This window comes from Daldinia caldariorum (genome assembly GCF_022478825.1).
Source record: "Daldinia caldariorum strain CBS 122874 unplaced genomic scaffold F4812scaffold_7, whole genome shotgun sequence".
In the NCBI taxonomy this organism is placed as follows: Eukaryota; Fungi; Ascomycota; class Sordariomycetes; order Xylariales; family Hypoxylaceae; genus Daldinia; species Daldinia caldariorum.
Genome location: NW_025953043.1, coordinates 624,769 through 636,203, shown reverse-complemented (window position 1 = coordinate 636,203; position 11,435 = coordinate 624,769). Strand labels below are relative to the sequence as shown.

Here is an 11,435-nt window from a genome sequence, read left to right as displayed (position 1 = left end):
ATTGTTTACCTAAAGTAGCCTTAGGTTAGCTTGGTTTAGGTACCTTTACCTGATATAACGAAGAACCCCGTATACTCAGGGATTAGCAGAAATAAAAATAAATAAATCCAGCCGAGAAATCCGCAGATCCTTACCCCTTTCTATAAATCTCCAAATTATCATTTGTAATCTCTGCAGATGGAGTATCAAATAACTTCGTGAATATTTGAACATCTTAAACCGTAGATATACCACCCATGGGTTTTTCTTCACCTCGCGCATCGTAATTTTCTAACCTGCTTCGCGACAGCTTTAGGGCGCACAACATGGCGAAGGCTGATGCGGTGTTCGCGCTCATGCGGGGCTTGTACGTCCTGCTCGCTGTCGTTGTATTACGGTTCCTGTACAAAACATATGTTGAACGAAGTCGAGTAAGACGTTTGAAAGCCCAGGGAATCGTAAGTTAGCCCAGCCAACTAACCAACTATTCAAAACCAAAGAGTATAATGCCAAACTAATTGATCCAAGCCCATACTACCGCATTCGCTATTATTCGGCCATCTTCCCATCTTTGCAGCCTTTCGCGGAGTTTGCCCTCCGGATGTCAATATCTATGAATTCCATTACTGGCTCGCCACGAATGTCGGCAAGTACTTTCCGGGCCATGATAAATTACCGCCGGTTATTTACTTAGACCTTTGGCCTATGTCGAGGTCTCTCGTGCTCGTATTTGACCCCGTGGCCGCGGCCCAGTTCACGCAGGCCAAGAGTCTTCCGAAGGACTATGTCACCACTGCTTACATGCACCCGCTGACGCAGAACCTGGACATCGTGTCTACGGAAGGAGAGCAGTGGAAGAAGTGGCGCTCGATGTTCAACCCCGGATTCAGCCAGCGGAACCTGACGGCTCTTCTCCCGGAACTCATCGAAGAGGCCCAGATATTCGCAAATGGGCTTAAAGATATGGCCGGTAAGGGTGGAGAGTGGGGGCCCGTTTTTCAGCTCGAGAAGAGAACGATCAACCTGACTTTTGACATCATTGTCAGAGCATCTGTGTTAGTATAAACGTGGCAAGCCTGGCTATTATACGCTTCAGTGCACTGACACAAAGTAGAGATTTGCGATTGCATGAGCAGTCGAATCCATCGACCAGCCCTTTCAAGGCTGCCTTGGTGGAACAACTTCGATTGATGGGGAAGCTGTCAAAGTCAAGCGCATTGTATTCTCTTCTGGCTCTCTGGCACCGGACAGCTCTCAAACGGAACAATCGGACTATGCGCGAATTCCTACTTCCGCAGATAGAAAAACGGTTACATTCAGACGTCAACGCGAGCCAGAAGAAAACGATTGTCGATCTTGCGATGAAGCACGTCGATAAGGAGGATGACGGTGCCTTTAAAGAAAAGCTCGACGATGATTTCGTCGAGAAACTCATAGCGAATCTGAAAGCGTTTATGTTTGCCGGCCACGACACGACCTCGTCGACGATCTGCTTCATGTTAAAGTTACTGCAAGACAATTCGGAGTGCTTGGCGAGGCTCCGGGCCGAGCATGATTCCGTTCTAGGGACTGACCCGGAAAAAGCCATGGACACTCTGATCGCATCGCCTCACCTCTTGTACTCGCTCCCGTATACCTTGGGTGTAATTAAGGAGACACTAAGGTTGTTCCCCCTGGCGGCAACTGTCCGCGATAGCGATCACATCCCAGGGTTCTTCATTACCGTCCCGGGATCGCCGACCAAGTATCCTATGGAAGGCTTCGGACCCTGGGTGGGAGCGCCCGGAGTGCAGCGCAATCCCGACTACTGGCCGCGACCGAACGAATGTTTACCGGAGCGCTGGATGGCTGCTGAGGGTGATCCGCTGTACGTTGCTACTAAGGAAGCCTGGATACCGTTCTCTCTAGGGCCCAGAAACTGCGTGGGAATGGAGCTGGCAATGGTTGAACTGAGACTGGTCGCTATATTAATAGCACGTACGTTTGACATTGAGGAGGCATGGGAAGAGTGGGACAAGAAGCAGTGAGTACCTGAGCCCAACCCTCATGTCCCTCCTGAACGCAAGTTATGTTGCTGAAAGCTGAGCTAACTTCTTACAACAGAGGACCTAATGCGACTCCTACTCACATTGTAAATGGTAGACGCCTTTACGGTGTCGGGGATGGGCCAGTCCATCCGAAGGATGGCATGCCAGTGCATGTAAGACTACGGAACCACGAGCCGTCCATCTGATAGCGGTCGACTGGGCTCGTCAATAGTATATAGACACGATGCTTGGTTTGGGAATTCAAAGGTCTGGTCCCCATTACTGTTGTACTTACACTCAGATATACATACTGTAAATTGGAATATTCGCTGGGACATGTAGATGTAGCTCATCGTCGATATTCATCTTGGCGAGCGATTATGGCTCGAGGCTGAATATTATGGCTGGTCCTAAAACATTAGGTCAGATACCTATTGGGAGCCCCTTTTCTGGATTAACCACCTTTTTACTCCAGGCTGTTAGTAGGATCAGTCGTGTCTTTAAAGATAGACGACGGTCTCAATGATTGCGTAATGATACGGACAGACCGAATTGGCCATATTCCTTTTGAATCACGCAAGATGGGATATCCGGGACTGTAGACTTCACCGACAAGTAGCAACGATCGAATAAATATATCGAGCAAGGTAGATATGGTGTTATGGTGATGCCATCTTTTCAATCTCCACATCATCCCAGGCGTCGGACGCTCACATCTCGAATAATCCTAGGATCAACGTGGTTTACTATTATATTAGGTTAACAAGTCGGTGTAGCTTAAAGTTACGCAAAGTGTAGTTGATAATTCCTAGTAGTTGACCGTTTTATATACTCAATGCGTGCGTATAATCCAATCCCCCAAAGATTTAGGTCGATATTAGCCGTGGGAGATGCTACTAGATTATTTTCTTGGAGTGTCTCACCTTGATTCCCTTGATTCGCATTTGTAGGAGCCGATGGAGGATTGGAATTGATACAACGGCAAAGTGTGACTGTGTAAGTCTCCTCTCGGCCGTATTCGAATGTCGAACTATCAAATGATGTTGTTTGGCGCATCAAACATCTTCAAAGAACACCAAACATGAATGTACAAACCTGAATGGTAAAATTGGAATCACCTTTAAGATATCAGTTTCATGCAGGCACATTTCTGAATCAACAGCCGGGCTAAAATTAGAATAACAATGCGAACAATCATTGTTGTTTGTAGTAGAGTCCCGTCTTCAACGGGTTGCGATTGTCGTAAGCGGCCGACGTTACTATTCTTACAGCGGTATGACGTTAATCCTGCCGCGTAAACTTCCAGCTGGTTACTCGGCTTGTCCTATTTCGGATCCCACGTTCTTCATGTTCTGGTGGTGTAATGTGTAAATGGTGCAAGTATTCAGGTGTATTGCCACCAACGTCCCAGATCAAGCGCACGTTTTGATGTTACAGGCTGATAGATACAGGTACCTAAATTATTACTATGGTAAAGAAAACGGTAGATAACGTGTAACTGGTTACCTCCTAAACTAATGTATTAAGGGTCCTTCTAAATTGAATGCCAAGCATTTGACTGAGGTCCAGAAAAGCTTATTTTTCTCAACTGCCTGCATACGTCCAGTCAGCCAGTCTAGAACTGGCGCAATATGTATTCCGTAGTGCATTCCATAGCGCATTCCATAGTACGACCCCTCCATTTCACTCATTTTGTCTCCCCAAACCCCCAAACCCCCCTCACGATCCTTCAAACCTGAAATATTTTGGAGCGTTCTAGAAGCGTGATATGAGAAAACTGCTTTGAGGATTTCGGGTATCAATCCCAACCTACCGGTCTACCGGCCTACCCAGCTTTCATGTCATATTCCTTGGTTGACTTTCGTTGTTTACTGCAGCGGTGACGGTATCGGTCCATCAAAGTTATCCACGATTGGCGCATAGCTATCCGAATAAGGCCTGATCTGTCTCTTAGTAGACATGATACAGGGATTGATCTTAAGCACTAAAAGCTTTAAATAGCACCCCACATCCCACGTCGCCATGTGAAAGTATGTACACAGTGCATACATTGGCAAGTTACGCTCCAATGTTTCAGCGTTTACCGGCGTTTACAGCCTTTTGAACATATGAAGAAACGTTATACACAGTATGTCTCTGTTTCCAGGCCATCAAGGTACTTGATGCTGCGACTAAATAGTACCTAAGGTAGCGCCCCATCGCCCCGAAAAATTGATTTAGGGCAAGTCAGGGGTACTAAAAAAAACCTGCCGATGTGTGTAAGTGAGATGGCTGGATGGCTGGAACGAGGTTGGATCTGGGCCACATAATCCTGCCGGATCAAATCACTACGTCAAGAGGCTCTACAAAATCCTATCTACAATGACCTGACCATCCAATAGGTTATCTGTCAGTATGGTTATGGCGACACCTTGAAAATTGCTAACATGTACAAGCAATCACGAAATCTATGTTCTGACCGGCTACTTAGAACGACTTAGGACTCGTCACCTGTGTGTAGAAATGGATCAAGGTATAATGGATACCAACGTCAATTATAGTGGCTGGGTGGCCAACTATGGTGTTTAGGTCGTACCTGACCCACGATACTATGCTGTGTATGCACAACCATCTGGCGTGTTCATACACTATTCAAAGTGATCAACACGACCATGAAGTAAGTGCGGAAGCCATGATCGTCAAAAACAGGGTCGAAAAAGAGAAATAGCGGCATTGTGGCAGTTGTCTACACTGCCGTGTATGATGCTAAGTAAGAACATGTCGAGCATATAAGGGAGTTGGCTCAACCTCTATTTCGGTCCAGAATTATTTCCATCAGTTTCAACCTCAAACCAGCAATTACCTTCATTCTTCTTACTTGTAGCAGCTCTCGCTCGTTCATCAAGGCCATACCTGAAAATTGGTATACGTACCTGACCCATCATTCTCCACATTACAAAACAAGTTACATATCAACAACATATCGACCATGCGATCATTCGTTACTTTCTTAGCAGCAGCAGCCTCGTTGCAAGGCAGCTCGGCAGCTCCATTCGGAAACCTGGAGCAATCCCAGGCCACCGTATCTCATAGCGGATTCCCGCAACCCACCGGTGGTCTCCCGCAACCCACCGGTGGTCTCCCGCATCCCACTGGCGGTTTCCCACACCCTACTGGGGGCCTGCGCCACCCCGAAAGCCCCGGTTCGTGGGCGAAAGATGCAGAGCACCACCGGCCTACTCCTTCCTCTGGCGATTGGCAAGGAGGCGACCATTGGGGTTTTACTCACCCAACTAGCCACCATTTCCCTCACCCGAGCGGCGGCTTCCCTCGCCCAACCGAGCACCCAGGAAGCGGCAACGGCCTGTGGGGACGGGACGCTGACCGCACACACCCGAGCAGCCACCACCCGCACCCGACCGGTGGTTCCGGACATCACCACCGTCCACCCCCTCCAGGCGACGACAAGGACCACGGCCGCGGCAACCAGGAGAAGCGGGATGAGAAGCACCACAGGCCGACTGGCGTGGCTGGACCCAGCGGAATCCCCAGCGTCCTCGAGCAGCACCGCCCTGCTAATACTGTTGCCGCCGGCCAGCATCCCGACGGCGAACCGAAGCGCGAGCGTGCGGTGCTGCAGGAGGTGCCGCGCGTGGTTCAGGACGCTATTTAAGGAAGGTGGAGAAACGCTATTCAGGTACCCAGCTAGGTACCTGTTATCAGAGCATAATGGATACGACTACTGGGAGCGTGTATGATGCGATGACACTAGTACCTGAGAATTAATTGGATGAAGGAATGAAAGGGCTTGGAATTATTGGATTTTTAATAGTCCGTTCGGTACTGGGTTGATACTCTAACCTTTGGTGGGTAGGTCAAGAACTTATGAATGAGGCATGGATGAGCGAGGTAGCATGCAATTAATTAGATAGCGTTATTAATACTTCAAAGAGAGTTTTACATCAGTATTGACAGCTTGCTCAAATTGCATACATGTGCATCGACTTGCGGCTGTTTGTGATTTGCAAGGGTTCGAAAGATAGTTACCAAAAGGTACACGGAACGATGTTAACCTTAAGGGGTTGACATTGCCATCTTCACCTATAAGGACTGTACTTTACATCATGCAATACCTATGATATAAATTATAGCATCGGGATTAGCGTCTATAAGATCTTTTACTTATTTCATGATTAATAAGGACTGCGCCAATTGACACTACGACTGCTAGTGTACAATATCGACCAATTTCCACGTGTTGTTTCTTAGCGTTCATCCATGTTGACTATAGGCTTAAATTCTTCTTTACGGCACCCGCTTAGTGGTGGTGGTTTGAGTTTTATACTATAGCTTCATAGCCAATTCTATAATGACGGCAGAGAAGAGTGAGTAAACATCTTCAGCAAAGCCAACCGTGTCTCTTATCGAACATATTTATCATACCGAAGTATTGGATATTACTATCAATGAAAGAGAATGTGGTTACGACCTAGGCCCCTTCTGCACTCGTTTAGAAACAACGACTTTATTATGGGTTCCGGTAATTGGGCTTGGAGTTACTCCCTTCATAGTGTCAAATATGTAACTATTCTTTGTTAGTATTCATTTCAAGCCATATCCTAACTTTTAACATTAGACAGTTGGAGCTCTATGAAGCGCTAGGTCTAGAGACAAGTCCGACGAGTCGAAATGAGTTGTCATATAGAATTGTGACAGTGGTCATATTTCCATAGGAGATAGGTATATAAGCCTAAATGAGAAAAACGATATAGAACCACTGCGAAACGACCTTTGCGATTCATTTTTATGAGTTTCCGTATCATATAATTGAATATTCTTGTAAGGCTAACGCTAAGGCATGAGGGTATCATGGCATGATAGCCGCGTGAAATGCAAAGACTATTTGATAAGGCTAACGTTTTATTGGTTCGAATAGCCCCTTTTGGGCTTTAACAAAGCCTTGCCCAAAAAGCTTCATTGTTGTGATACGCTATAAATATACAATTTCTAGCCAAACAAAAAAAGACAATGCCTGATTGAAGCTTTTCACTTCACTTCTGAAACAACGTGGTGGTGAGTTATTCGACGCAACCTCAGCGACCTTATTCAAACAGAACATCAATGCGGATAGCTCGGTTCCAGGTCGGTCACCTGGGTTGTACCCCCCACGCCACGCCAACGTCAACAACCAAGACGTAAGACAAATGCCTCATTCGAGTCACACGAAGTAATTCTGGTACCTTAAAATATTTAACAATTTCATTCAATTGTATATCAATTGTGTGTTAGTTATCTTTATGAGTTAACTACCTGTTAAAACATAAGAGTTGAAAGTTGAACACCTATGTGGCGTAGCTCGGCAACTCATTAATAAAATTTCCCCTTGCCTTAGATAAATATTGATAAATTGGATTTCCGATTCTGGTGTCTAACGGAAACGCCACGATAGTTCTCGGTGAATGGCCAAGAGCTGGATGTATAATCTATACATTCCAATCAGTTCGATTTAGTAAGATCGAATTCGGTACCCCTATCCAAAAATACGATATAAAAACATATCTATTCCTTTCTCCCCCTTCTCATCCCCAAGGGGTCCAGGCTTCTCATTTCGGTACAACAATCCGCACAAGAAAAATCAAGCGACAACTACATTCAGTAGGTACAAGCAGGTCCAGACTACCTAAGGTACCTAGCAGACAAGGTGCGATCCCGGCCTAAACCCAGTAAAATGTGAGTAAAATTCTACAGTAAGCATCAACTGACCATACAGTACAGGATATGGTACAGGATACGGTACGTAGGGCACGGATGGTACGGTGAACCAACTACTGACAACGCTAAGCAACTTACCGTTTGTAGTTTCGCCACGTGAACGTACTGAGTGGATACCGCTACTTCTCTTTGAATGCGGCGTTTCGAGAGGAACTAACAAAACTCTGTTAGCAGCCCTGCGACATTTTCCCTTTGGCCACCCTTTAGGCGTTTTTTTTTTTTTTACCTTTTCAACATAAATCCAAAGAGACTCACACACAATCCGTTTTTCTTATCAATACGACCACTCTCTTTTCACTCTTTTGTTTTTTTCATTTTAGAAAAAAGTCTTCTTTTGCGATTAGATTTTACTTGATTGATTTGTTTCCTTTCCTTTCCTTTTTTTTTTCTCCCGTACCTTTTTATTGAGATACGATGCGCGGCAGCGCCGTTACTTCGGCAGCTTTGACCGCGTTCAAACAACCCCTTTCCAGATTTGGCCGTGCTCATTTATCCACTGTAGCCTCCCACTACAACTCCGGAGCTCGCTTCGGCGGTAGCATTCGCAAAGCGAGCACCGTTCCGCACAGCGTCACCTCTTTCTCCGGTTCTCAGCAATTTGAGCCCGGAGTCATCCTCAAGGGATACTCTGGTCGCGAATACACCATCGAAAATGTTCTGCAGGACAGACAAGACCGCCTGGTCTATCTCGCCAGGTAAGCTAAGCTACAGCTTCTCCAGCAGAATTTTAGTTTATTTTTATTTGTTTATTTTTCATTGCTATTTTTTGGCTCTTTGTTTCGCCCTATCCGACGCTTGCGTTTGTGGGTCACATTTCAACCCGACTAACAAGGTTTCTAGGGCAAATGAGAAGATGTTCGTTCTGAAGAGTCTATTTGAGAACGAATACAATTATGCGCTTCCTCTGCAGTTAAGGTTTAACCACTCGCCTTACTTGCGGGCGCTGCGGGACACCGTTCCTGACCAGAAGATGTTTGTCAATGAGTACATGACGGACCATCTTCTCAACTTTGCCTTTAAGGATCTTTCTCTGGCCGCGCAAAAGCGCATCCTTCGAGATAGCTTACGAGGACTGGCTGCTTTGCACGACCAGAACATCGCTCATTTAGGTGTGTAATTCCCCCACTCGGACTTAAGCTTCGGACTTTAATCTAATGTGATGTCTTAGACATCAAGGCAAACAACATCATGGTCGACTATCGGGATACCCCAGATGGAATCGTCGTAGACCGTGTGCAACTGTCTGACCTTGAAGACTCAACTCACATCCCACCTGGGCAGGCTCTGCGTGGGCTTAAAGTTGGTAATCAGTTTTGGCGCAGCCCGGAGGCGCACGTGCAGGGCGCAGTCGGAAAGCCGTCGGACATCTTCTCCTTGGCGCTAGTGGTGAGTTTGACGGACTTCGCTTTTCTGTGTTGCAGGTTACTAATGCCGGTACAGTTCGTATTCATGCGTCTGAAAATGGTCATCTTCCGGATCGACAGCGCGCCAAACGTCGATCTTACCAACGCCATCCTAGAACGGCAAATCTCCACTTTTGCCGAGTGGGATGACTACGAAGCTTTCGTCGACTATCTTGGTCGAAGACACCCCTGGGTCGGCGAGCTATATCGCTTGCAAGACTCGTTTGGTTCGAAGAACCCCCGAAGGCCGTTTTCGCTCTGGAAAAGCGATTCACTCGACCCGGACTTCAAAGACTTAATCAAGAAGATGACCAACTTTGATCCCAGGAGGAGAATCACGGCGCGGGAAGCCCTCGATCATGTTTGGTTTCACGATGTTGAGGAATAATTGATACCTTGGGATTGGCGATTATCAGGTTTACGGCAAAACAGTACCACACACGCATTTTGATTTCAAAGATTTGATTTCGAGGCACGGGAAACAGGACACAACACCGGATATAGACTGATAAAAAGGACTTTGAGGGATAGAGATATAGACTACAGACATTAAAAGCAATAATGTTAATGGCCCCGTAGGCCCGCGCCAAGCTCAGCACGGTTTGAGTTCTAATCACTAATACCTAATATCGAGGCAGGTAAGTCGATATTGCATATAATTAATTACCTAGATTAGAGGCTTTAATGGAAGTGTGACGAAAGTCGGCGTTAAGCAAGTAAAACGGGTAGCGATACTAGGTATCTTCTAAGAAGTGATGAAATGATAGTTTGCATCTTTGGTCCACACTAATGCTTAACTTTCTTATGCTTTGAGTCTTATTATACTTGGACCTACTTGTCAGTACCTACCTAGGTAGGTACGTATTTGCATACGAGTTCAGATGACATTGGTAGTTATAAACTGGATTTAAGCACACTTTCGGGTAAATCCTCTTTTCAAACATCATCCACCGCTAAAGTCATCATGACTCCGTGGCGCTATATGTGGGAGTGTGATACCTAGCGTGCTGTTACCTCAAGCTTTCTTGGTCAACACACAGGATGAGACTTGCATATATGCAGTCTGCCATGTGTTTGGAAGTTAGCAAATGGGATACAATCCTTACTGGGTTTAAGGCTGATTGCGCCTCTCGCGAGGGATCAGAGTCTGAGACATTGCCAGCTCTGGCCCTGAAACGAGGTATTTCTTTCAAATCAAGGCCTAACCTAGGACTTTGTAACGCCCATAAGCCTAGAGTAGGTTAACTCCGTAAGTCCGTACCGACTATGTGTAAATAGATGATATAATACCTAAAGTACCTAAAACTCAGATAAGTAAGATTTTTATCATCAAAGACTAGAATAAAATATGAGAACTGGAGGCTTCGTATTATTCATTGCAATAAACTCGCACTTGAGAAAGTTGATCTAGGATTTGAACTTACGGTTCCTAAGAGGTAAAATGAGAAGATAGACCATGTGAGAATTGCCCCTTCAAGAGCTGTTGGCAAGATATAAAAAAAATCGATCGACTACTTCTAGCGAGATATGGCTATACGTTCCAGGGCTATGTGCACTCATTATATATTCGTATGGGTAGATGTCCGTTAGGGACCTAGCTACCATCGGTCTCTTTAAACTTAAGCAAGGCAACTTGCATGATTTGTGACAAGTGTGTGTGTATTGTCTATGTAAAAGAAAAGATTTTTTTTTTTTTTTTTTTATATATACAAACAATCACTCAACACTGAAGAAGAGCAGGAGGAGCCACGTCCGTGGCTCATGAGTGGCACCCTCACAATTTGCCTTGCATGATGTCGAACGCCGTATTGGCCGACCAAAAAAAAAACAAAAAAAGCAAGACTGAAAATTCATTAGCATAGACAAGGTAAGAATGCCTTAGATAAGCGAACCCAAATCTAGTAGGAGGTATTAATTGAATAAATAGCTACGTCGATAATGCTTTTCATTTGCCTTAATACCCTGCTGAGATAAGTAGTGTCCGTGCATTGCGAAAGTGTATGAAATGTAAGTTAATGTCAGGGACCATCCTGACAGTCAAAGGACTAGGATACGTACGTATCAGGGATGAGGCAGTGATCTAGAACCTAGTAAGGTTGATTATAAGGTTGATTACGTGGATACGAGATATTAGAGTTGAAGTCTATTATACGGATCAGATACAAGCCGAGTATCCGATATCTTGATCTATAAGGAGACTGGATCCAGCAGGTTGATCGAAAGAGAGATAGGTCAAGCGTTATCAGATGTTAACACATAGCAGTTTGTTAATCGT

The 11,435-nt window shown here is 45.5% G+C and overlaps 3 protein-coding genes across 3 annotated transcripts; all 3 read left to right on the top strand.

Moving 5' to 3' along the window:
• Positions 1 to 305: 305 nt before the first annotated feature.
• F4812DRAFT_470939 (cytochrome P450 4V3) lies at positions 306 to 2,379 on the top strand (the record flags this gene model as incomplete). Its single annotated transcript, XM_047939035.1, has 4 exons — positions 306 to 437; positions 508 to 1,034; positions 1,094 to 2,002; positions 2,083 to 2,379. 4 exons carry the CDS (start codon positions 306 to 308, stop codon positions 2,210 to 2,212), a joined length of 1,698 nt encoding a protein of 565 aa, XP_047790651.1. The 3' UTR covers positions 2,213 to 2,379.
• Positions 2,380 to 4,974: 2,595 nt separating this feature from the next.
• Positions 4,975 to 5,658, top strand: F4812DRAFT_458771 (uncharacterized protein; the record flags this gene model as incomplete). Its single annotated transcript, XM_047937411.1, has 1 exon — positions 4,975 to 5,658. The coding sequence occupies one exon, from the start codon at positions 4,975 to 4,977 to the stop codon at positions 5,656 to 5,658; it is 684 nt and encodes a 227-aa protein (XP_047790650.1).
• A 2,513-nt stretch (positions 5,659 to 8,171) lies between these two features.
• On the top strand, positions 8,172 to 9,548 carry F4812DRAFT_458770 (kinase-like protein; the record flags this gene model as incomplete). Its single annotated transcript, XM_047937410.1, has 4 exons — positions 8,172 to 8,452; positions 8,598 to 8,866; positions 8,926 to 9,143; positions 9,198 to 9,548. The coding sequence occupies 4 exons, from the start codon at positions 8,172 to 8,174 to the stop codon at positions 9,546 to 9,548; spliced, it is 1,119 nt and encodes a 372-aa protein (XP_047790649.1).
• Positions 9,549 to 11,435: the final 1,887 nt, after the last annotated feature.